This window comes from Carcharodon carcharias, assembly GCF_017639515.1.
Source record: "Carcharodon carcharias isolate sCarCar2 chromosome 37 unlocalized genomic scaffold, sCarCar2.pri SUPER_37_unloc_1, whole genome shotgun sequence".
NCBI classification, from domain to species: Eukaryota; Metazoa; Chordata; class Chondrichthyes; order Lamniformes; family Lamnidae; genus Carcharodon; species Carcharodon carcharias.
The window spans coordinates 2,253,931-2,281,702 of NW_024470758.1; the positions used below are offsets into that span (position 1 = coordinate 2,253,931).

The 27,772-nt window shown below is 50.4% G+C and overlaps 1 protein-coding gene across 1 annotated transcript in view; it reads left to right on the forward strand.

The window, feature by feature from the left end:
• Positions 1–1,727: 1,727 nt before the first annotated feature.
• cnih2 (cornichon family AMPA receptor auxiliary protein 2) overlaps positions 1,728–27,772 on the forward strand; it is a 279,942-nt gene continuing 253,897 nt past the window's right edge. Inside the window, exon 1 of the mRNA XM_041181834.1 lies at positions 1,728–1,808. Coding sequence (XP_041037768.1) covers positions 1,728–1,808 — 81 coding nt within the window. The remainder of the gene's footprint in view (positions 1,809–27,772) is intronic.

Consider the following 27,772-nt stretch of genomic DNA (forward strand, 5'->3'; position numbering starts at 1 on the left):
GATAGAGGGAGATAGAGAGAGGTACCAGGCAGAGAGAGAGAGAACGAGAGACAGAGCGAGAGAGAGAGAGAGAGCAGACTGGCAGAGAGGACGAGAGAGATAGAGGGAGATAGAGAGAGGTACCAGGCAGAGAGAGAGAGAACGGGAGAGACAGCGAGAAAGAGAGAGAGGGGGAGACCGGCAGAGAGAACGAGAGAGACAGAGGGAGTGAGGCAGAGGGGGGAGAGAAGGAGGCACGGAGAGAAAGGGACAGAGAACGAGAGAGAGAGAGTCGGGTGGGGTGGGGGGGGGGGGGGTGTGGGGGAAGGGCAGGCGGAGGCAGGGAGAGAAAGACAGAGAGAGAGCTACAGAGTGTCTACATCCTCCAGTTTACAGCCTGTTCGGATGTGAACAACCCCCCACTTCTCCCAGAGACCCCACTGGCTTTGTGACTCCTGTGTATTCCCTGAAACCAGAGAGGCAGCCCCCGCTCCCCCACCCCCTCCCCTCCCCTCAGCCTCTAAAGGAATCCCCCTCCCTACACACCCCCCCCCCACCCCCACCCCTCCCCTCAGCCTCTAAAGGAATCCCCCTCCCTACACACCCCCCCCCACCCCCACCCCCGTCTCCCTTACAGAAATGATTCAGAAACACCGGGGAACAAACAGCAGTATATTCCTGCTGATTTTCAGTGTTCGGCCCTCCATGGGGAAGAGATGAGGCTGAGGGTGGAGAGAGGCTTTGGTTTCAAATAGCCAGAGTTTTAACCAGTACTTTAAAATAAAACAATCCGATCGCTTCCGATAATTTACCAGCATCTGCTGATTTTTAATGTATATATATATATATATATATAAAAATGCAAAATAAGGGGACTAGGCGGGACCCGAACCCGCCTCCTATCCAGCCAGGATATTACTGAGGAGCAGAAATCATTTCGCACTACATGAGGCGACAGCTCACTGTGGACCTCGCACAAGCAGTGAGATATATATATATATATTTGCAGGTTTTACAGCTACACTTGAGAAGGAGAGAGAGAGGGAGAGACAGAGGATGGGGTAAGGGGAGAGAGAGAGAGAGAGAGAACGAATATCGATGCTTGAGCAACTCCTGGGAGCAGCTCTGACCAAAACCCCCTCAGCCTTCAGCACGGAACTAAGGGCAATTTTTACACCCCCCCCCCCTCCCCTCCTCCTCTCTCCCACCCCTTCAACCATCCCTGCCAATGTGTGCCCATGTCGAATCAGCCCTGTGCCTGTCTGCCACTTAAAAAGCGAACAGGAATTACCGGTGCGTCAGTATTCAGGCACAAAAGACAGAGTTGCAGAGAGAGAGAGAGAGAGGGGGGGGCATTCGGACTGAAACAGCAGCCAAGACCAGACTCGTCCTCCACACAACCCCCACCCCCCTCCCTCCCTCCTTGCCCGCCCCACCAGTCCCCCCCCACCCGGAAAGACAAAAGTTCTCTCATGTTGGCCGATAATCTGCCTGGGACACGGGGAGAGCGAGACGGACGGTGAAACCTGCAGCCGAACAGAGCAGGAGAGCCCAGGACAGACTGTCTCTTGTTCTATCGGAAGAAGGAGAGAGAGAGAGAGAGACAGACAGACAGAGACAGAGAGAGGAAAGCGAGCGCCGCCGGCGAGGGGAGAGGAACAGGTTGAGAGAGAAAGAGGGAGAGAGAGAGATAGAGAGAGAGGGAGAGAGAGAGAGAGAGCGAGCGAGCGAGCGCGGCTGGTGCCGAGATGGCTTTTACATTCGCAGCTTTCTGCTACATGCTGACTTTGGTGCTCTGTGCTTCTCTGATCTTTTTCGTGATCTGGCACGTGAGTTACAATTCCACCCCATTCCATTCAGTACCCGGTTTGTGTGGGATTTATTTTGTTATAAGAGGTATGTGTGTGTGCGTGTGTGCGAGTGTGTGTGTGTAACAAAAGAATATGGGTGTGATAGACAAACAGACACACATACACACACAAGAGGCACACACACACTGACACAGAAATACAGACAGATGCACACAGACACACACACTGATACACTCCTAGACAGAAGCACACACACAAACACACACACACAGATATATTCACACACTAATACACTCCTAGCCAGAAATACACAAACACACATAGACACAGACACACACACTGACACACACCCATACAGACATACACATGGTCGCATGCATACACACAGAGACACATATACAAACACATACACAGAGATGCAAACACGCACATATGCACACCAACATGCACAGGCACGTACATGCACAGACATACACTGATACAGATAGACGTACACAGAGAAGCACCAACATGCAAAGACACACACACACACACTGACAGACAGACACATAGAAACATCACACACACACACACGCACACACACACACACACACACACACATACCCCAACAGAAACACACACACACATACACCGACCAGACACAAAGAGGCAGACACAGGCAGATAGACAAACACATACACACCGACAGACAGACACACACACACACACACACACACAGGCATACATACATACAAACACACAGGCAGACAGACAGACACACACACACATACACAGGTAGACAATCAGATACGCATACAGGCAGACAATCAGAGACTCACAAACACACACACAGGTAGACAATCAGACACACACACAGGTAGACAATCAGACACACACAGACAGACAGTCAGAGACACACAAACACACACACACAGGTAGATAATCAGGCACACACACAGGCAGACAATTAGAGATATACAAACACACACACAGGTAGACAATCAGGCAGACACACACAGAGAGGCAGGCAATCAGAGACACACAGACACACACACACACACACACAGGTAGACAATCAGGCACACACATATACACACACACACACACACACAGACACGGGCATGCATAGGAATTAGCTGCATGGTGAGCAGTGACTGGAGACATTTGTTCAGATGTGGTTTATTCAGAGCTATCTCTCCTCTGCTTTGCTCTATAAGTGGAGGTGAGTGCTGGTTACCCTGGCAACTGCCTCTGTTTACAATGTGTATTGGTTGGAGCTTGTCCCTTGATAATGGATTTAACCCTTTTCCTGCCTTACTCCTCCCTCACTGCTGCAGCTTTGCGGGACTCCTGGCTGAGGGCTGGTAGCTGGTTTAGCAGCCCCAGAGAAGCCACTGCCTCTCCCTCATTCATTCCCTTACCCACTCTGCCTGAACCAGTGAGCTGACACTAGGCGGGATGGTGGGGCTGGGGAGGAGGACGAGGGGATGGGGTTGGTGGTGTGTTGGAGAGAATCCAAGGGTCTTAGCGAGCCATTTACTTCCCCCCTCAGAAATTACCATTCTGCGATGGGAAATCCATGTGGGTCATGAGGAGAAGCAAGATATTCAGCCATAGAGGGAGTGTGTTACAGAAAAGCAAGAATCACTTTCCTCTAACATATACACGCACACAATACACACATCACACATCACACACACACACACACACACACAATACACACATCACACATCACACACACACACACACACACACACAATACACACACACACACAAAACACACATCACACACACACACACACACACACATAATACACACATCATACACATACTCACACATCACACATGCACATACACACAATACACACACACACAATACACACATCACACACACACACATAATACACACATCACACACACACACACACTCACAGACTCAGACACACACACTCACACACACGTTCTCACACACACACAAACTCACACACTGTCACATGTACACACTCATACACACAGTCACACTCACACACACACACATACACACATAGAAACACACACATGCACACACACACACACTCAAACAGACACATGAAAACATACACGCACACACACACACGTGCACATGCAAACACACACATGCACACGCAGACAGTATACACACACATGCACACACACATGCACACACATGCAAATACATACATGCACACATACACACAGACATGTGCATGCACACACACACAGACATGTGCATGCACACGCACACACGCATACACACACTCAACACACACACTCACACAAACACACACGCACACACACACATGGACACACACAGACATACACACACTCACGCACGCACACACACAAACACAAGACATGCACACACCGACAGGCATACACCCACACATGCACATGTGCAAATGCACACACACACACACACTAACACACACATACACATGTACACACAGACATTCACACGCACACACACACATGCACATGCACACACAACACACTCACAAACACAAATACAGACACACACTCTCACACACATACATACACAGACCCCCATGTAATTCTCAGCAAGAGTCCTGGACAATAATTAAGAGCATCCGCTGGGATGTTCCCCCACCACCCCCCCCGCCCCCCTCCAACAAAGCTCCCGCTGCCCCTCCCTAACCCAGGGGCAGTGTGACAATTCCCCAGTTTGCCCCCCATAATTCCAGCGCTGCCCTTGCTTTGAGCCAGGAAACGTAGGGCTCACACTCTCCCCCTAGGTCAGTCCAGACCCCTGGAATCAGAGGGCAGTTCGATTCTGGTGGGGTCCACCATGGAGAGGGAGGGAGGGAGATAGAGGGAGAGAGAAAGTGTGAGGAGGAAGCAACAATTCTGTGAGGGAGGGAGTGAGAAAGTGAAAGGCTGGGAGAGAAGGAGAGAGCAGGAGAAGTTGAGGGGAGAGGGAGGAGGGGGGAGAGAAAGAAACAGACATAGAGGGAGTGAAGAAATAGAAGGATGTGGGAAGATGGAGAGAAACAGGGAGAGATAGAAGTGAGTGAGAGAGAGAAAGCAAGAGAGAGTATACGTGTTAGGCAGCTGTTGTCCCATTCACTGTATTAGCAGTGTTGCCATGGCAACCTTAAAAGGCCAATGTCATCACTTCAAGGGGTGTTAGTTAAGCCTGAGGATAGACCACTGTCCTCTCACGGAGCAGGTTATTGACAGCGGGACACCATTTATTCCTATAAGCATTTTCCCCGGGTATAACCAAGACCAGTGGTGCTCTGGCATTACTGCGCCAATCTGTGCCATTTCACAACCTCAGGGTGCCCCACAGGGCTTTACAGTCAATGAGGTACGTCTTGAAGTGTATCCCTGTTCTAGGAAACCCAGTAGCCATTTTGTACACAGCAAGCTCCCACAAACGCCAGCGCAATAATGACACAGATCATCTGTTTTGAGTAAAACTGGCTGAGGGACAAGTATCGACTCCAGGACACTGAGGAGAACCCACCTCCCCATCCCTAGCATACCCACCCCCCGCACACACCACAACCCCTCCACACACCACAACCCCCCCACCCCCACCACAAACACCCCACCCCACCCCCCACCACAACCACGCCCTCACCCACCACAACGCCCCCCACCACACACCCCACCACATCCCCCCCACCACAACCCCCCTACCCCACCCCCCACCACAACCACGCCCTCACCCACCACAACGCCCCCCATCACACACCCCACCACATCCCCCCCACCACAACCCCCCCACCCCAATCCCCACCACAACCCCCCCACCACAACCACCACACCCCACCCCTACCACAACCACCACCCCCACCAGCACAACCCCCCTCCCTAACCCCCACCACAACCCCCCCACCCCACCCTCTACCACAACCCCCCCACCACAACCCCCCCACCCACCACAACCACCACCTCACCCACCTCAACCCCCCCACCACAACCCACCCACTCCACCCCCTACCACAACCACCCCCTCACCCACCACAACCCTCCCCACCACAATCCCCCCACCCAACAACCCCCCACCACAACCCCCCCACTAGAACCCCTCCCCCCAACACCCCCAGCCACCACCACTCGTCTCTCAATAGTGGCCTTGGGATCTTTGCATCCACCTGAGAAGGCAGGCAGGGTGGGGGGTGGGGGTGGGGGGGGGGGGTTGGCGGTCAGTTTATAGCGCCTCATCCAAAAGACGGCACCTCCGACTGTGCAGCACCCCCTCAGGACGGGCAGTGAGTACGTCGGCCGTGGTTTACGAGGCTCCAATCTCTGGAGCGGGACTCAAACCCACGACATTCTGACTCAGAGGTGTGAGAGAGAGAGAGAGAGAAAACTCCAAAAGCTGCATTGAGGGGGCAGGGAAGCAGAGAGTGGCAGTGAGCAAGTGTTGTTGCCCCTCTCTGCCTAAGACAGGAGGTGACAATAAAGCGCCCACAGGAGTTTCACAGTCACCTTAAACTGTACAGATTGTCCGGAGATGATCCTCTGGGTCCATCCCCGCTCTGTGCTCAGTTCAGTGAACTCACCCAGGAGCGTTGGGAGCACTGCGGAGTTACTGACAGTGGGAAGAAGAAGGGCAAATGAGCCAGGGTTGTGAGTGTCATTGGCTGGGCTGCCATTTGTTACCCATCCCCAATTGCCCCTTGAGAAGGTGGGGGTGAGCTGCCTTCTTGAGCCGCTGCAGTCCCTGTGGTGTAGGTACACCCACGGTGCTGTTAGGGGAGGGAGTTCCAGGATTTTGACCCAGCGACAGTGAAGGAACGGCCGATATATTTCCAAGTCAGGATGGTGAGTGACTTGGAGGGGAACTTGCAGGCGGTGGAGTCCCCATGTGTCTGCTGCCCTTGTCCTTCTAGGTGGTAGAGGTTGTGGGTTTGGAAGGTGCTGTTTAAGGAGCCTTGGTGAGTTTCTGCAGTGCATCTTGTAGATGGTACACACACTGCTGCTACTGTGCGTCAGTGGTGGAGGGAGTGAATGTTTATGGATGGGGAGCCAATTCAAGCGGGGCTGCTTTGTCCTGGATGGTGTCCAGCTTCTTGAGTGTTGTGGGAGCTGCACTCATCCAGGCAAGTGGGGAAGATCCAGGCTCACTATTCAAAGGCCCATGAGGAAATGTGCAGATACCAAAGGCTTGGATCAGGCTGTGATGTCCCCCATGACCAAATAGGCTGAATCCTCAGGCGTGTAGCTGCCATTAGAAGATGAGCAGGTGACCTGGGGCCAACACCTCTCCCTCAGCCAACCCCACACAAATGGCCTGTTCGCTACTCATGGGAGCTTGCTGTGCGCAAAACAGTTGGGAAGGCTGCCTGAGTTGCAACAAAAGTGAAGCAGTTCAGGGCAAACCCTGAGGTGCCGTAGAATCCTGCTGTGCCTAAGAAGGCCATTCAGCCCCTTGAGGATGTGCTGGCTCTTTGAAAGAGCAGTCCAATTAGTTCCACTCCCCCCTACTCTTCAGAAAGACTGGAGAACGTACGAAGTCAGAATAGGAGTTGGCCTGTAGAGCGTGTTCCACCATTCAGTAAGATCATGGCTGACCTTCTCCCTCAACTCCACCTTCCCAACCCATCTCCGTATCCTTTGCTTGCATCAGAGTCCAAAAGTCTATTGACCTCAGCCTTGAATAGACTCACGAACTGAGCACCCGCAGGGGTAGAGACTTCCAGAGATTCACAACCTTCTGAGTGAACACATTTCTCCTGCTCTAGGTCTAAATGGCCAACCCCTTACATTGATAGAAGGCTCCCTTGCCCTAGACTGTCCAACCAGGGGCACTACCCCCTCGGCATCCAACCATTCAAACCTTCACAGAAATATACATGTTTTAATGAGGTGACTCCTCATTGTTCTGAACGCCGGAGAATATGAGCCCAATCTATTCGTTCTCTCCTCATAGGGAAGCTCTCTTAGGCCAGGCATCAATCTCATGAGCCATGGACCCTATGAATTTTTCCTTTGCAAGTATATATCCCTTTTAAAAGTTAATATTGAATTTGCTTCTACTGCCCTTTCAGGCCGTGCACTCCAAGTGCGTAAGGTTCAATATAATTGCAGGATCATTTGAACACTGAGCATGCTCTTGTTGCTGACGCATGGAGCTGAATTCTCACTGACCCTCTCCTCCCTCCCCCACCCCACCACACAGACACAGACACACACACAGACACACACACACACACACACACACACACAGACACACACACACAGACACACAGTCATACAGATATACACAGGCATAGGCACACAGAGTCACAGAAATGCACACACGCACGCAAACACACAGACACACAGACACAGACACACATGCGTGCACACACACACGCACACACATAGGCATAAACACAGACACACTCACGCAGGCACACAATCACACAGACACACAGTCACATAGATATACACAGGCACAGGCGCATACAGTCACACAAATACACACACACACACAAACACAGACACGCACACACACACACAGACACAAAGACACAGATGTGCACGCACACACACACACAGATATACACAGACGCACACAGTCACACACACACACACACACACACAGGCACAAACACAAACACACACACACACACAAACACAGGCACAGGGATGCAGGCACACACACGCACGCACACACACACAGGCACAAACACAGACTCACACACAGGCACAAACACAGACACACACACACACACACACAAACACAGACTCAGGCACTCAGACACACACAGACACACACACACAGGCACAGACACACACAATTGTCCTCACTTTGTTCAAAAAAAGCCTTCCAAAAAATCCCTCATTTGGCAACAAGAATGCATCACACACATCTGCTCATCCTTTTAATCACTGAGATTATATGAATGTGCAGTGTTTGCACTCATGAATATTCAGAGACCGGTCTTGGGCACCTGTGTAGGGAATGGTTGCAGGGTCTGAATTTTGGGGGATTGAATTTTTGCTTCTTGTTCCCTCATTGCTACTCTCCCTCCCATTCACAGCAGGAGAGGACTCCACTGATACCTCCTCATGGGTCAGTCCCATACGGTCCAGAGAGCTATTCTCCTGTGGAGGAGGAGCCTTCGCCAGGCCTCAATCTGCCCCCGTCTGACCCTCTCTAGGGTGTGGCTCAGGAGTGTGGTGTAAGGGTCTGGCAAATATAAAGTTAAGGTGACCCTGAGTACAGTATCGCCCACTCAGTGATGTAAGAGAACACATGACCCGCATCGAGGGCTCAGTGTAGTGTTGGACAGAGACGTGTGTATGAGCAAGCATGGAGACAGCTCCAAGCTTGAACCCTTCACTGGCTAAATGTACATAGTTTTTGTAGTTAATAAATATACGCTCTCAAGGTGTACTATTTAAGGCTACAAGGACTTCATTAAGACCTAGCGAACTGTATCCAACACCCTATAACAAGGGGTTGGGCCTCTGCCAGGGCCACACAATTTTGCAGCGTGCAGAGAGGCCATTCTGCCCATTGTCCATGTCCTCTCCCTCTGTAAGTGCCCACCCTCAGCCTCGTTCCACTGCCCTTTATCGGGCCACTTTTCAATTTCCTGTTTTACCAAATATCCATTATTTGAAAAGCTGTTATTGGCTCCGCTCCCCACACTGGTCAGATATTTTTCCCTGCCCTAGCAGGGAATCCTCTGCATGAAAGGAATTTCTCCCAACCTCCCTTTGTCCTTCTCCTCCTCATTCGCCAATAGAGGCCCCTAAATTACCCAGAAGGCTCCCCGGCCATTTTACAACGCTAGCTTAGCTCCAATGGTGTCTCTCTCTCTCTCTCTCCCCCTCCACCCTCGGCTTCTGAGTCAGAAGGTCATCAGTTCAAATCCCACCCCAGAGACTTGAGTGCAAAACCCAGGCCGACAGTCCCAGTTCCCACATCGGGGGGGCAGAGGGGGTCAGGGGGAGTGCTGGACTGTCGGAGGTACTGTCGTGCGGCTGAGGCATTAATAAATTGAGGCCTCCATCTGCCCTCTCAGGTGATCTCCCGGCCATTATCGGAAGAAAAGCAGGGGGGAGTTCTCCCCGGTGTCCTGGGGCTAATATTTACCCCTGAGCTGACATCACTAAAACAGCAGCACCTCACACTAATATAGACTCTTCAAAGTAGAAAAACACCCAAAGATGAATCACGTGAAAGTTATTGAGCCTTAAAGCCGTACAGTCATTTACAGCACAGAAAGAGGCCATTCAGCCCATCCAGTCCATGCCGGCTCTGTGTACACCAATCCAGTCAGTCCTGTTACCCCCCCACACCCCCGCCCCCGCTCTATCCCCGTATCCCTGTGAGTTTATTTCCCTCAAGCGTCCATCCAATTTCCTTTTGAAATCATTCATTGTCTCCGCTTCCACCCCACCGCCACACCACCCCCCCCACCCCCCCCACCTCGTGGGCAGCGAGTTCCAGGTCATCACCGTTCACTGCATCAAAAACGTTCTTCTTCACTCCTTAAAGGAGGAGAGGTTTAGGGAGGGGGTTCCAGCACCGAGGGTCTCGGCATCTTCCGTCCTCTGTAAACTTGAGCTCATCCAGAACTCTCCAGCCCTATTCCTAACTCACATTAAATCCTGTCTATCCCATCGTCCCTGTGCTTGTAGAACTACACTGACTCCTGGCTCGGCAATACCTTGAAGTTTAAATTCTCACCCTCACATTCAAATCCCTCCGTCGCCTCTTCCCTCCATATCTCTGTAGCCTCCTCCAGACCCGCACCCTCTGTGATCTCTGCGCTCCTCCAATTTTGAGCACTTGTGCACTCCCCCCAACCACCATTGGCGGCCGTGCCTTCAGCTGCCTGGGGAGGCCCCAAGCTCTGGAATTCCCTCCCTAAACCTCTCCGCCTCTCTCTACGATGCGCCTTAGAACCTACGTATTTGACTGAGCCATTGGCCACCTGCCATAATATCTCTTTATGTGACTCAGTGTCATGTTGATAAAGCATTGGAGAAGCTCCTGGAGGAACTGCAGTGCGTACAAGGTGCTGTACCATTGAAAGTTGTTGTGATGGTTGGTGAGGAAGGGGTGGGTTTACCCTCAATCCAGGCCATGCTGCACCTGCTGTCTCAGGTTCACTGCCCTCGAAATGTAAAAGTCTCCAGTCTGGATGGGGTGCACCATAGGCTAGTGAACGATGTGGGGGTCGAAGTACCAATCACAATCCTTTTTCTTACTCTTTCACGGGATGTGGGCGTCACTGGCTGGGCCCAGCATTTATTGCCCATCCCTAATTGCCCCTTGAGATGGTGGTGGGTGAGCCGCCTTCTTGAGCCCCTGCAGCCCCTGTGATGTAGGTACACCCACAGTGCTGTTAGGGAGGGAGTTCCAGGATTTTGACCCAGCGACAGTGAAGGAATGGCCGATATATTTCCAAGTCAGGATGGTGAGTGACTCTGAGGGGAACTTGCAGGTGGTCGTGTTCCCCATGTGTCTGCTGCCCTTGTCCTTCTAGATGGTAGTGGTCGTGGGTTTGGAAGGTGCTGTTTAAGGAGCCTTGGTGAGTTGCTGCAGTGCATCTTGTAGATGGTACACACACTGCTGCCAGTGTGCGTCAGTGGTGGAGGGAGCGAGTGTTGAAGGTGGTGGATGGGGTCCCGATTAAGTGGGCTGCTTTGTCTTGGATGGTGTTGAACGTCAGCCCTTAGAAATGGGGCTAATTGTAGAGAAGAGGACTGCAAATGTTCGACCCCTGACAAAAGGAAGCAAGCAGAAGGGGTGGAGCCAGTGTTTTAATGGGGATATCATTGGACTAGTAATCCAAAGCCTTGTAGGCTTATGTTCTAACACAGGTTCAAATCCCACCACGGCAGCTGGTGGAATTTCAATTCCATTAATATAAAGTGAGTCTCAGTGATGATGACCATGGCAACCATCATTGTTTGTTGAAAAACCCCATCTGGTTCACTAATGTCCCCTTTAGGGAAGGAAATCTGCTGTCCTTACCCGGTCTGGCCTACATGTGACTCCAGACCCACAGCAATGTGGTTGACTCTTAACTGCCCCTCTGAAATGGCCCGAGCCAGCCACCCAGTTCAAGGGTAATTAGAGATGGACAACAAATGCTGGCCTTGCCAGCAATGCCCACATCCCATGAAAGAGTGAAAGGGGATAAGCAACAACGGGCCATTCTGTGGTGGGGAAACTATTAGAGACAATAATTCTGGGGGGAAAAATAGGCATTTGGAAAGGTGTGGGCTAATAAATGGCAGTCGATATGGATTTGTTAAAAGCAAATCATATTTGGCGAACTTGATTGTGTTCTTCGAAGATGCGATGGTAAGGGCCGATGAGGGTAGTGTGGCTGATGTTGTGTACATAGGCTTTCAAAGACATTCTACCACACAACATACGCGTTAGTAAAATGAAAGCCATAGGGCGGTACCTGTGCGGGTACAAATTTGGCTAACAAACAGAAAGCAGCGAGTCAAGTAATAGCAAACGGCTGTTTTTTCAGACTTGAGGAATTTATACAGTGGCATTTCCCCAAGGGGCAGTGTTTCGACCACTGCTCTTTTTTGCTGTTTATTAATGCCCTGGTCTTGGGGATCCGGGGCATGAATGTCAAAGTTTGTAGATGATGTTAAGCTCAGAAGCATAGCAAGCGATGAGGATGTTCGGATTTTTAATGGATTCAAATTTCACCATCTGCCCCATGGTGGGATTCGAACCCTGGTCCCCAGAGCATTACCCTGGGTCTCTGGAATACGAGCCCCGTGACAATGCCACTGTCTTGTAGGCTTCAATGAGATCGCTGCTCGTTCTTCTAAACTCCAGAGACTATAAGCTCAATTTACTCAGCCTCTCATCAATAGGGCAAGCCTCTCATCCCAGGGACCAATTTAGTGAGCCTGGGACATTGGTCCCAGCTCTGTTTAGGTGTAACCTGTCTGCTCTGTACCGGCCCCATCTGCCTCAGAACTAGTCCGAATGACGGACCAACCTGAAGCCTTCCCTCCTGCATCATCTTTCCGGTCACACATTCATCTGCTCCGTCCTCCTGCTCCTCTACTCACTGGCTGGGGGAATCCAGACGTTATGACCTCTGAGGCCCTGCTGGCTGGTTTTCTTCCCTAGCTCCCCACACTCTGCCTGCAGGACCTCATCCCCTCTTTCTACCTATGTTGTGGTACCGATGACCAATGACCATTGACCTTTCACCCTTTCCTGTCAGGGTGCTCTGCAGCCAAACCTGTGACATCCTTGACCGTCGCACCGTGGAGGCAACTTACTACCCTGGACTAGACATGGAAACATTGAAAATAGGAGCAGGAGTAGGTCTTCGGCTCTCCGAGCCAGCTCCGCCATTCAATATGATCATGACTGATCCTCTGTCTCAACGGCATACTGATGCTCTCCCCATACCCCTTGACACCTTTAGCATCCAGAAACCTATTTTCTTCTTAAATATATTCAGTGACTTGGCCTTCACAGGCCTCCTGTGGTAGAGAATTCCACAAGTTCACCACCTTCTGAGTGAAGAAGTTTCTCCTCATCTCAGTCCTAAATGGTCTATCCCATATCCTGAGATCATGACCCCCTTGTTCTAGATCCCTCAGCCAGAGGAAACATCATCCCTGCATCCAGTCTGTCCATCCCTGTCAGAATTTTATATGTTTCGATGAGATCTCCTCTCTTTCTTCTAAACTCCAGTGAATACAGGTCTAGTCGGCCCAGTCTCTCCTCACACGACAGTCCTGCCATCCCAGGAATCAGCCTGCAGCTGCAGAAACACCTGCTTGTTTCCCTAACTATTTCTCTATTGCTTTCTCAACCTTCTTCCGGCCGTTCCCCACCCCCCCCCCTCTGCAAAGTCGAGCCACCCACGATGCCTTGGCCTTGCCTTTGTCTGCACCACCCCACCCCCCCCCACCCGCCGAGGGAACCATCACTCTCACCCGCATTCGGCACCGGATAACGGTTCGAGAGCGGGACGCGCTCAGGGTGCTCCAGCACCGCCTGCCCGATCCTCTTTGATGGTCGGAAGGCCGGCGAAACCCTGAGCTTGAGCTCATCCAGCTGACCACACCGACATACGAGCAGACGTACGCACAAACGAACTAGGAGCAGGAGTGAGGCCACTCGGCCCCTCGAGTCTGCTCTGCCATTCAATAAGATCACGGCTGATCTGAATGTAACCTCAACCCCACATTCCTGCCGACCCCTGATAACCTTCCACCCCCTTGTTAATCAAAACTCTATCCACCTCTGCCTTAAAAATATTCAATGACTCTGCTTCCACTGCCTTTTGAGGAAGAGAGTTCCAAAGACTCACTAACCTCTGAGAGAAAAAAATTCTCCTCATCTCTGTTTTAAATAGCCGACCCCTTATTTTTAGGGGTCATCCAATTAAGGCAGAGATGAGGAGAATTTTTAAACCCTGACAGCCACCACCAATGCCCCCCCCCACCCCCACCGCCCCCCAGTTCCAGATTTTCCCACAAGAGGAAACATCCCCTCCACATCCAATACTGTAGCTGAGGCCTCAGGCCCAACCAGCGTTTTATACTCCATGCATTTTATACTCTGTGCCTCTCCTAGTAAAGTCATGGTTTTTAAAAAACTGCTCAACTTGCTCTGCCACCTTCAGGACACGGGAAGCATCCTGGTGTTCCCACGTGGCACAGGATGCACACTCCACCAGACTGACGTGTCCTGCCATACCTCTATTTGCTCCCTTATTAACTGACTGAACAGAAGTAAACCCCAGATCTCACCAGCTGCTCGCCAACCAGCTGCTTCCCTTGCAGTGACCCCGTTTTATTCTTTTTTCCTTTTATTTGCCTCCCTATCTTTCCTGAACACCTTGTATCCAGGAATATTTAATGCCCAGTCCTGTCCTTTATGGAGCCAAGTCCCAATTATCACTGCAACATCATATTCCAAATGGCTATCTGTGCCAGCTTTGCTTTGTGTGTTTACTGTACTGCACTGTAAACCTAATTTAGACTTTATTGCATCCCTCACTTACTGCCTTACTATTTCTTACTTTAGTGATATCTGTCTCTCCCAATCCTTCATGCGTCTTGCTTCTCCTTCCTAATGCTACACCTTGGCGCCCACCACCCGCTGCCAAGTTGGTTCAATCCCTCCTGGCCATCAAAACACCCGGCAAGGGCATTGGCCTCAGTGCAGTTCTGGTGAAATTCAATTTAATGCTTTGGGGAAGCATGAAGTGATGCATTTTGGTCGGTAAAATGAGGTGAGGCAATAGAAATGAAACGGTACCATTTTTAAAGGGTTGGCAGGTTCAGGAAGGCCTGGGAGGGTTAAGTGCCCAACGTTCCGAGTGTGGGCGGAACAGACTGAAAAGATTTTTTGAAAACCGTGCATTTGCTAAGAGAGGCACAGAGTGCAAAATGCATAGAGCATCAAAAACTGGCTAGGCCTCAGGCCTCAGCTAGAGTATTGTGTCCAATCCTGGGACACAGCACTTCAGAAAGGATGTCAAGGACTGGGAGACAGTCCGGAGGAGGTTTACCAGAATGGGACCGGGGATCAGGGGACCTCAGTGTACGTGAAGAGACTGCAGAAGCGGAGATTGTTCTCCTTAGAGCAGAGAAGGTTAGGAGGGGATGTAATAGAGGTGTTCAAAATGATGAATGGTTGAGATAAAGTAAATAAGGACAAGCCTTTTCCAGTGCCAAGAAGGTTGGTAATAGATTTAAAGTGATTGGCAAAAGAATCAGAGGGGGGGAGATGAGGAGAATTTTTTTTTTACACAGCGAGTTGTTGTGATCTGGAAGGCGCTGCTTGAAAGGGCGGAGGAAGCAGATTCAACAGGAACTTAAAAAAGGGGAATTGGATGAATGCTGGAAATGAAAAATGTTACAGGGACTTGAGGGGAAAATAGTGAGTGGAACAAGTTGGATAGGCCCACCAAAGAACTGGCATCGGCATGATAGGTCAGATGGTCCATTTCTATGCAGAATGTTCTACAATTCTTTGATTCTTGGAGTCAAACTCTAGGATGGGAACAGTGTAGAGGGAGCTTTACTCTGTATCTAAACCCGTGCTGTACCTGTCCTGGGAGTGTTTGATGGGGACAGTGTAGAGGGAGCTTTACTCGGTATCTAACTCCGTGCTGTACCTGTCCTGGGAGTGTTTGACGGGGACAGTGTAGAGGGAGCTTTACTCTGTATCTAACCCCGTGCTGTACCTGTCCTGGGAGTGTTTGATGGGGACAGTGTAGAGGGAGATTTACTCTGTATCTAACCCTGTGCTGTACGTGTCCTGGGAATGTTGAAAGGGGACAGTGCAGAGGGAGATTTACTCTGTATCTAACCCTGTGCTGTACGTGTCCTGGGAATGTTGAAAGGGGACAGTGCAGAGGGAGATTTACTCTGTATCTAACCCTGTGCTGTACGTGTCCTGGGAATGTTGAAAGGGGACAGTGTAGAGGGAGCTTTCCTCTGTATCTAACCCTATGCTGTACCTGTCCTGGAAGTGCTGATGGGGACAGTGGAGAGGGATCTTTACTCTGTATCTAACTCCGTGCTGTACGTCTCCTGGGTGTGTTTGATGGGGACAGCGCAGAGGGAGCTTTACACTGTATCTGAGCCCGTGCTGTACGTCTCCTGGTAGTGTATGAATGGGACTGTGTAGAGGGAGCTTTACTCTGTACCTAACCCTGTGCTGTACCTGTCCTGATAGTGTTTGATGGGGACAGTGCAAAGGGAGGTTTACTCTGTATCTGACCCCGTCCTTTAACAGTCCTGGGAGAGTTTGAAGGGGACAGTGTAGAGGGAGATTTACTATATATCTGACACCGTGCTGTACCTGTCCTTGAAGTGTTTGATGGGGACAGTGGAGAGGGAGCTTTACTCTGTATTTAACCCTGTGCTGTACGTGTCCTGGGAGTGTTTGATGGGAACAGTGTAGAGGGAGCTTTATACTGTATCTGACCCCGTGCTGTACCTGTCCTGGGTGTGTTTGATGGGGACTGTGTAGAGGGAGCTTTACTCTGTATTTAACCCTGTGCTGCAACTGTCCTGGAAGTGTTTGATTCGGTAAGTGTAGAGGGATCAATAATCTGTATCTAAGCCCGTGCTGTATCTGTCCTGGGAGTGTTTGATGGAGTCAGTGTAGTGTAAGCTTTACTCTGCATCTAACCCAGTGCTCTACCTGTCCTAGGAGTATATGCAGGGGACAGTGTAGACGGAGCTTTTCTCGGTATAATACCCTGTGCTATAACTCTGTATTTAACCCTGTGCTGTAATTGTCCTGGTAGTGTATGAATGGGACTGTGTAGAGGGAGCTTTACTCTGTATCTAACCCTGTGCTGTACCCGTCCTGATAGTGTTTGATGGGGACAGTGCAAAGGGAGGTTTACTCTGTATCTGACCCTGTCCTTTACCAGTCCTGGGAGTGTTTGTTAGAGACAGTGTAGAGGAAGTTTTACTCTGCATCTAACCCAGTGGTCTACCTGTCCTGGGACTATTTGCAGGGGACTTTTCTCTGTATAGTACCCTGTGCTATACCTGTCCTGGGAGTGTTTGATGCGGACAGTGCTGAGGGAGATTTACTATGTATCTGACACTGTGCTGTACCTGTCCTGGGAGTGTTTGATGGGAACAGTGTAGAGGGAGCTTTACTCTGTATCTATCCCAGTGCTCTACCTGTCCTGGGAGTATTTGCAGGGGACAGTGTAGAGAGAGCTTTTCTCTGTACCTAACCCCGTGCTGTACCTGTCCTGGGAGTGTTTGATGGGGACAGTGTAGAGGGAGCTTTACTCTGTATCTAATCCCGTGCTGTCCATCTCCTGGGAGTGTTTGATGGGGACAGTGTAGAGGGAGCTTTATACTGTATCTGACCCCGTGCTGTACCCGTCCTGGGAGTGTTTGATGGGGACAGTGTAGAGAGAGCTCTACTCTGTATCTAAACCCGTGCTGTACCCATCCTGGAAGTGTTTGATGGGGACAGTGTAGAAGGAGCTTTCCTCTGTATCTAACCCTATGCTGTACCTGTCCTGGAAGTGCTGATGGGGACAGTGGAGAGGGATCTTTACTCTGTATCTAACTCCGTGCTGTACGTCTCCTGGGTGTGTTTGATGGGGACAGCGCAGAGGGAGCTTTACACTGTATCTGACCCCGTGCTGTACGTCTCCTGGTAGTGTATGAATGGGACTGTGTAGAGGGAGCTTTACTCTGTACCTAACCCTGTGCTGTACCTGTCCTGATAGTGTTTGATGGGGACAGTGCAAAGGGAGGTTTACTCTGTATCTGACCCTGTCCTTTAACAGTCCTGGGAGAGTTTGAAGGGGACAGTGTAGAGGGAGATTTACTATATATCTGACACCGTGCTGTACCTGTCCTTGAAGTGTTTGATGGGGACAGTGAGGAGGGAGCTTTACGGTGTATCTAAACCCGTGCTGTATCTGTCCTGGGAGTGTTTGATGGGGACGGTGTAGAGGGACCTTTACTCTGTATCTCATCCCGTGTGGTACCTTCACTGGGAGTGTTTGATGGAGACAGTGTGGAGGAAGCTTTACTCTGCATCTAACCCAGTGCTCTAGCTGTCCTGGGAGCATTGGCAGGGGACAGTGTAGACGGAGCTTTTCTCTGTACAATACCCTGTGCTAGACCTGTCCTGGGAGAGTTTGATGGGGACAGTGTAGAGGGAGTTTTACTCTGTATCTAACCCCGTGCTGTATCTGTCTGGGAGTGTTTGATGGGGACCAGTGTGAGGGAGCTTTACTCTGTATCTAACCCTGTGCTGTACCTGTCCTGGGAATGTTTGATGGGGACAGTGTAGAGGGAGTTTTACTCTGTATCTAACTCCGTGCTGCATGTGTCCTGGGCGTGTTTGATGCGGACAGTGCAGAGGGATCTTTACTCTGTATCTGACCCTGTGCTGTACCTGTCCTAGGAGTCTATGAAGGGGACAGTGTAGAGGGAGCATTACTCTTTTTCTAAACATGTGCAGTGCCAGTCCTGGGAATGTTTGATGGGGACAGTGTAGAGAGAGATTTACACTGTATCTAACTCCGTGCTGTACCTGTCCTGAGAATGTTTAATGGGGACAGTGCAAAGGGAGCATTACTCTGTATCTGACCCCGTGCTGTACCTGTCCTGGGAGTGTTTGATGGGGTCAGTGTAGAGGGAGCTTTACTCTGTATCTAACCCTGTGATGTATCTGTCCTGGGTGTGTTTGATGGGGACGGGGTAGAGGGAGCTTTACTCTGTATCCCACCCGTGCTGTACCTGTCCTGGGAGTGTTTGATGTGCAACGTGTAGAGGGATCTTTACTCTTTATCTAACCCTGTGCTTTACCTCCCCTGGGAGTGTTTGATGGGGACAGTGTAGAGGGAGCTTTACTCTCTTTTTAACCACGTGCTATACCTGTACTGGGAGTATTTGATGTGTACATTGTAGAGGGAGCTTTACTCTGTATCTAACGCAGTGCTCTACCTGTCCTGGGTGTATTTGCAGGGGACATTGCAGACGGAGCTTTTCTCTTTATAATACCCTGTGCTATACCTGTCCTGGGAGAGTTCGATGGGGACAGTGTAGAGGGAGCTTTACTCTGTATCTAACCCCGTGCTGTATATCTCATCGGAATGTTTGATGGGAACAGTTTAGAGGGAGTTTTACTCTGTATCAAACTCCGTGCTGCGTCTGTCCTGGGCGTGTTTGATGGGGACAGTGCAGAGGGAGTTTTACTATGTATCTGACCCTATGCTGTACCTGCCCTGGGAGTGTTTGATGGGGTCAGTGTAGAGGGAGCTTTACTCTGTATCTAACCCCATGCTGTACCTGTCCTGGGCGTGTTTGATGGGGACGGTGTAGAGGGAACTTTACTCTGTATCTCACCCCGTGCTGTACTTGCACTGGGAGTGTTTGATGGGGACAGTGTAGAGGGAGATTTACTCTGTATCTAACTCCGTGCTGTACCTGCACTGGGACTGTTTGATTGAGACAGTGTAGAGGAAGCTTTTCTCTGTATCCAACCATGTGCTGTCCCTGTCCTGGAAGTGTTTGCAGCATATTTGTAGAGGGAGTTTTACTCTGTATATAAACCTGTGCTGTACCTGTCCTGGGAGAGTATGATGGGGACAGTGTAGAGGGAGTTTTACTCTGTATCTAACCCCGTGCTGTACCTGTCCTGGGAGTGTTTGATGGGGACAGTGTAGAGGGAGCTTTACTCTGTATCTAACCCCGTGCTGTACCTGTCCTGAGAGTGTTTGATGGGGACAGTGTAGAGGGAGCTTTTCTCTGTATCTAACCTATGCTGTACCTGTCCTGGGTGTGCTAGATGGGGAGAGTCTAGAAGCAGCTTTACTCTGTATCTAACCCCATGCTATAACTGTCCTGGGCGTGCTGATGGGGACAGTGGAGTGTGAGCTTTACTCTGTCTCTAACTCCGTGCTCTATGTGTCCTGGGAGTGTTTGATGGGGAGATTGTAGAGGGACCTTTACACTGTATCTAACTCCATGCTGTACCAGTCCTGGGAGTGTTTGATGGGGACAGTGTAGAGGGAGATTTACTCTGTATCTAACCCTGTGCGGTACCTGTCCTGGGAGTGTTTGATGGGGACAGTGTAGAGAGAGCTTTACACTCTATCTAACCCCGTGCTATACATCTCCTGGAAGTCTTTGTTGGGGACAGTGTAGAGGGAGCTTTACTCTGTATCTCACCCCGTGCAGTGCATGTCCTCTGTGTGTTTGATGGGGACAGTTTCGAGGGAGCACTAATCTGTATCTAACCCTGTGCTTTACCGGTCCTGGGAGTGTTTGATGGGGACAGTGTAGAGGGAGCTTTACTCTGTATCTAAACCTGTGCTGTACCTGTCCTGGGAGTGTTTGATGGGGACAGTGTAGAGGTAGCTTTACTCTGTATCGAACGCTGTGCTGTAACTGCCCTGGGAGTGTTTGATTGGGAGAGTGTAGAGGGAGCTTTACTCTCTATCTAACACCGTGATGTACCTGTCCTGGGAGTGTTTGATGGGGCAGTGTAGAGGGAGATTTACTCTCTATCTGACACCGTGCTTTCCCTGTCCTGACAGTGTTGAGGGAGCTTTACTCTGTATCTAACCCTGGGCTGTACCTGTCCTGAGTGTGTTTGATGGGGAGAGTCTAGAAGGAGCTTTACTCTGTATCCAACCCCATGCTACACCTGTCCTGGGAGTGCTGATGGGGACAGTGGAGAGCGAGCTTTACTCTGTATCTAACTCCGTGCTGTACCTGTCCTGGGAGTGTTTGATGGCGACAGTGTAGAGGGAGCTTTACTCTGTATCTAACCCTGTGCTGTACCTGTCCTGGGAGTGTTTGATGTGGACAGTGTAGAGGGAGCTTTACTCTGTATCTAACCCCGTGCTGTATCTGTCCTGGGTGTGTTTGATGGGGACAGTGTAGAGGGAGCTTTACTCTGTATCTAACCCCGTGCTGTACCTGTCCTGGGAGTGTTTGATGTGGACAGTGTAGAGGGAACTTTACTCTGTATCTAACCCCGTGCTGTACCTGTCCTGGGAGTGTTTGCAGGGGACATTGTCGAGGGAGCTTTACTCTGTATCTAACCCCGTGCTCTACCTGTCCTGGGAGTGCTTGTTGGGTCAGTATAGAAGGAGCTTTACTCTGTATCTAACCCCGTGCTGTACCTGACATGGGAGTAGTTGATGGGGACAGTGTAGAGGGAGCTTTACTCTGTATCTAAACCCGTGCTGTACCTGTCCTCGGAGTGTTTGACGGGGACAGTGTAGCTGGAGCTTTACTGTGTGTCTAAATCTGTGCTGTACCTGTCCTGGGAATGTTTGATGCGGACAGTGTAGAGGGAGCTTTACTCTGTATCTAACCCCGTGCTGTAGCTTTCCTGGGAGTGTTTGATGGCGACAGTGAAGAGGGAGCTTTACTCTATATCTAACACCGTGCAGTACCTCTCCTGTGAGTGTTTTTATGGGGACAGTGTAGAGGGATATTTATTCTGTATTTAAACCCGTGCTATACCTGTCCAGGCAGTGTTTGATGGAGACAGTGAAGAGGGAGCTCAACTCTGTATCTAACCCTGTGCTGTACCTGCCCTGGGAGTGTTTGATGGGGACAGTGTAGAGGGAGCTTTACTCTGTATCTAACCCTGTGCTGTACCTGCCCTGGGAGTGTTTATGGGGACATTGTAGATGGAGCTTATCCTGTAGCTAACCACGTGCTGTACCTGTACTGTGAGTGTTTGATGGGGACAGTGTAGAGGGAGCTTTTCTCTGTATCTAACCTATGCTGTACCTGTCCTGGGTGTGCTAGATGGGGAGAGTCTAGAAGCAGCTTTACTCTGTATCTAACCCCATGCTATAACTGTCCTGGGCGTGCTGATGGGGACAGTGGAGTGTGAGCTTTACTCTGTCTCTAACTCCGTGCTCTATGTGTCCTGGGAGTGTTTGATGGGGAGAGTGTAGAGGGACCTTTACACTGTATCTAACTCCATTCTGTACCAGTCCTGGGAGTGTTTGATGGGGACAGTGTAGAGGGAGCTTTACTCTGTATCTAACCCTGTGCGGTACCTGTCCTGGGAGTGTTTGATGGGGACAGTGTAGAGAGAGCTTTACATTCTATCTAACCCCGTGCTATACATCTCCTGGAAGTCTTTGCTGGGGACAGTGTAGAGGGAGCTTTACTCTGTATCTCACCCCATGCAGTGCATGTCCTCTGTGTGTTTGATGGGGACAGTTTCGAGGGAGCACTAATCTGTATCTAACCCTGTGCTTTACCGGTCCTGGGAGTGTTTGATGGGGACAGTGTAGAGGGAGCTTTACTCTCTATCTAACACCGTGATGTACCTGCCCTGGGAGTGTTTGATTGGGAGAGTGTAGAAGGAGCTTTACTCTGTATCCAACCCCATGCTACACCTGTCCCGGGAGTGCTGATGGGGATAGTGGAGAGGGAGCATTACTCTGTATGTAACTTGGTGCTCTATGTGTCCTGGGAGTGTTTGATGGGCACAGTGTAGACGGAGCTTTACACTGTATCTAACCCCGTGCTGTACCTGCACTGGGAGTGTTTGATGGGGACAGTGTAGAGGGAGATTTACTCTGTATCTAACCCCGTGCTGTACCTGTCCTGGGAGTGTTTGATGGGGACAGTGTAGAGGGAGCTTTACTCTGTATCTAACCCCGTGCTGTACCTGTCCTGGGAGTGTTTGTTGGGGAGAGTCTAGAAGCAGCTTTACTCTGTATCTAACCCCATGCTATAACTGTCGTGGGAGTGCTGATGGGGGCAGTGGAGTGTGAGCTTTACTCTGTATCTAACTCTATGTGTCCTGGGAGTGTTTGATGGGGACAGTGTAGAGGGAGGTTTACACTGTATCTAACCTCATGCTGTACATCTCCTGGGAGTGTTTGATGGGGATAGTGCAAAGGGAGCTTTATTCTATCTAACCGTGTGCTGTACCTGTCCTGGAAGTGTTTGATGGGGACAGTGTGGAAGGATCTTTACTCTGTTTTTAATCCCGTGCTGTACCTGTACTGGCAGTGTTTAATGCGGACAGTGTAGAGGGAGCTTTGCTCTCTATCTAACCCAGTGCTCTACCTGTCCTGGGAGTGTTTGTTGGGGACAGTGTAGAGGGAGCTGTAGTCTGTGTCTAACACCGTGCTGTACCTGTCCTGGGAGTGTTTGTTGGGGACAGTGTAGAGGTAGCTTTACTCTGTATCGAACGCTGTGCTGTAACTGCCCTGGGAGTGTTTGATTGGGAGAGTGTAGAGGGAGCTTTACTGTCTATCTAACACCGTGATGTACCTGTCCTGGGAGTGTTTGATGGGGCAGTGTATAGGGAGATTTACTCTCTATCTGACACCGTGCTTTCCCTGTCCTGACAGTGTTGAGGGAGCTTTACTCTGTACCTAACCCTGTGCTGTACCTGTCCTGGGAGTGTTTGATGGGGACAGTGTAGAGGGAGCTTTACTCTGTATCTAACCCTGGGCTGTACCTGTCCTGAGTGTGTTTGATGGGGGAGAGTCTAGAAGGAGCTTTACTCTGTATCCAACCCCATGCTACACCTGTCCTGGGAGTGCTGATGGGGACAGTGGAGAGCGAGCTTTACTCTGTATCTAACTCCGTGCTGTACCTGTCCTGGGAGTGTTTGAAGGGGACAGTGTAGAGGGAGCGTTACTCTGTATCTAACCCCATGCTGTACCTGTCCTGGGAGTGCCGATGGAGACAGTGGAGAGGGAGCTTTACTCTGTATCTAACTCCTTGCTGAACGTGTGTTGAGAATGGTTGATGTGGACAGCGTAGAGGGAACTTTACTCTTTATCTAACCCCGTGCTGTACCTGTCCTGGGAATGTTTGATGGGGTCAGTGGAGATGGATCTTTATTCTGTATTTAAACCCCGTGCTGTACCTGTCCTGGGACTGTTGGATGGGGACAGTGTAGACGGAGCATTACTTTGTTTCTGACCCCTTGCTGTACCTGCCCTGGGAATGTTTGATGGGGACATTGTAGAGGGAGCTTCAGTTTCTATCTAACCCCGTGCTGTACCTGTCCTCGGAGTGTTTGACGGGGACAGTGTAGCTGGAGCTTTACTGTGTGTCTAAATCTGTGCTGTACCTGTCCTGGGAATGTTTGATGCGGACAGTGTAGAGGGAGCTTTACTCTGTATCTAACCCCGTGCTGTAGCTTTCCTGGGAGTGTTTGATGGGGACAGTGTAGAGGGAGCTTTACTCTGTATCTCACCCTGTGCTGTACCTGTCCTGGGGGTGTTTGATGCGGACAGTGTAGAGTGATCTTTACTCTGTATCTAAACCCGTGCTGTAACTGTCCTGGCAATGTTTGATGGCGACAGTGAAGAGGGAGCGTTACTCTATATCTAACACCGTGCAGTACCTCTCCTGTGAGTGTTTTTATGGGGACAGTGTAGAGGGATATTTATTCTGTATTTAAACCCGTGCTATACCTGTCCAGGCAGTGTTTGATGGAGACAGTGAAGAGGGAGCTCAACTCTGTATCTAACCCTGTGCTGTACCTGCCCTGGGAGTGTTTATGGGGACATTGTAGATGGAGCTTATCCTGTAGCTAACCACGTGCTGTACCTGTACTGTGAGTGTTTGATGGGGACAGTGTAGAGGGAGCTTTTCTCTGTATCTAACCTATGCTGTACCTGTCCTGGGTGTGCTAGATGGGGAGAGTCTAGAAGCAGCTTTACTCTGTATCTAACCCCATGCTATAACTGTCCTGGGCGTGCTGATGGGGACAGTGGAGTGTGAGCTTTACTCTGTCTCTAACTCCGTGCTCTATGTGTCCTGGGAGTGTTTGATGGGGAGAGTGTAGAGGGACCTTTACACTGTATCTAACTCCATTCTGTACCAGTCCTGGGAGTGTTTGATGGGGACAGTGTAGAGGGAGCTTTACACTTTATCTAACTCCGTGCTGTACCAGTCCTGGGAGTGTTTGATGGGGACAGTGTAGAGAGAGCTTTACATTCTATCTAACCCCGTGCTATACATCTCCTGGAAGTCTTTGCTGGGGACAGTGTAGAGGGAGCTTTACTCTGTATCTCACCCCGTGCAGTGCATGTCCTCTGTGTGTTTGATGGGGACAGTTTCGAGGGAGCTTTACTCTGTATCTAACCCCGTGCTGTACCTGTCCTGGGAGTGCCTGTCCTGGGAGTGTTTGATTGGGAGAGTCTAGAAGGAGCTTTACTCTGTATCCAACCCCATGCTACACCTGTCCCGGGAGTGCTGATGGGGATAGTGGAGAGGGAGCATTACTCTGTATGTAACTTGGTGCTCTATGTGTCCTGGGAGTGTTTGATGGGCACAGTGTAGACGGAGCTTTACACTGTATCTAACTCCGTGCTGTACCTGCACTGGGAGTGTTTGATGGAGACTGTGTAGCGGTAGCTTTACTCTGTATCTTACCCAGTGCTCTACCTGTCCTGGGAGTATTTGCAGGGGACAGTGTAGACGGAGCTTTTCTCTGTATCTAACTCCGTGCTGTACCTGTCCTGGGAGTGTTTGTTGGGGAGAGTCTAGAAGCAGCTTTACTCTGTATCTAACCCCGTGCTATAACTGTCGTGGGAGTGCTGATGGGGGCAGTGGAGTGTGAGCTTTACTCTGTATCTAACTCTATGTGTCCTGGGAGTGTTTGATGGGGACAGTGTAGAGGGAGGTTTACACTGTATCTAACCTCATGCTGTACATCTCCTGGGAGTGTTTGATGGGGATAGTGCAAAGGGAGCTTTATTCTATCTAACCGTGTGCTGTACCTGTCCTGGAAGTGTTTGATGGGGACAGTGTGGAAGGATCTTTACTCTGTTTTTAATCCCGTGCTGTACCTGTCCTGGGAGTGTTTAATGCGGACAGTGTAGAGGGAGCTTTGCTCTCTATCTAACCCAGTGCTCTACCTGTCCTGGGAGTGTTTGATGGGGACAGTGTAGAGGGAACTTTACACTGTATGTAACCCCGTACTGTACAACTCCTGGGAGTGTTTGTTGGGGACAGTGTAGAGGGAGCTTTACTCTGTATCTCACCCCGTGCAGTGCATGTCCTCTGTGTGTTTGAGGGGGACATAATCGAGGTAGCTTTACTCTGTATCGAACGCTGTGCTGTAACTGCCCTGGGAGTGTTTGATTGGGAGAGTGTAGAGGGAGCTTTACTGTCTATCTAACACCGTGATGTACCTGTCCTGGGAGTGTTTGATGGGGCAGTGTATAGGGAGATTTACTCTCTATCTGACACCGTGCTTTCCCTGTCCTGACAGTGTTGAGGGAGCTTTACTCTGTATCTAACCCTGGGCTGTACCTGTCCTGAGTGTGTTTGATGGGGAGAGTCTAGAAGGAGCTTTACTCTGTATCCAACCCCATGCTACACCTGTCCTGGGAGTGCTGATGGGGACAGTGGAGAGCGAGCTTTACTCTGTATCTAACTCCGTGCTGTACCTGTCCTGGGAGTGTTTGAAGGGGACAGTGTAGAGGGAGCGTTACTCTGTATCTTTCCTCATGCTGTACCTGTCCTGGGAGTGCCGATGGAGACAGTGGAGAGGGAGCTTTACTCTGTATCTAACCCTGTGTTGTAACTGTTATGGGAGTGTTTGATGGAGACAGTTTAGAAGGAGCTTTACGCTGTATCTAACCCCGTGCTGTACCTGTCCTGGGAGCATTTGATGCGGAAAGTGTAGAGGGAGCTTTACTCTGTACCTAACCCCGTGCAGTACCTGCCCTGGGATTGTTTGATGGGGACAGTGTAGAGGAAGCCTTACTCTGTTTCTTACCCCGTAGTCTACCTGCCCTGGGAGTGTTTCATGGGGAAAGTGTTGAGGGAGCCAAACTCTGCATCTAACCCCGTGCTGTACCGGCCCTGGGAGTGTTTGATGGGGACAGCGTAGAGGGAGCTTTACTCTGTATCTAACCCCATGCTGTACCTGTCCTCGGAGTGTTTGATGGGGACAGTGTACAGGAAGCTTTACTCAGTATCTTACCACATGCTGTACCTGTCCTGGGAGTGTTTGATGAGGACAGTGTAGAGGGAACTTTACTCCCCATCTAATCCTGTGCTGTACCTGCCCTGGGAGTGTTTGATGTGGACAGTGTAGAGGTAGCTATACTCTCTATCTAACCCCGTTCTGTACCTGTCCTGGGAGTGTTTGATGGGGATATTGTAGAGGGAGCTTTACTCTGTATCTAACCCCGTGCTGTACCTGTCCTGGGAGTGTTTGATGGGGACAGTGTAGGAGGAGCTTTACTCCTTATCGTATCCTGTGCTGTACCTGTCCTGGGAGAGTTTGATGGGGACAGTGTAGAGGGAACTTTACTCCATATCTAATCCTGTGCTGTACCTGTCCTGGGAATGTTTGATGCGGACAGTGTAGAGGGAGCTTTACTCTGTATCTAACCCCGTGCTGTACCTTTCCTGTGAGTGTTTGATGGGGACAGTGTAGAGGGAGCTTTACTCTGTATCTTACCCTGTGCTGTACCTGTCCTGGGAGTGTTTGATGGGGACAGTGTAGAGTGAGCTTTACTCTGTATCTAACCCCGTGCTGTACCTGTCCTGGCAATGTTTGA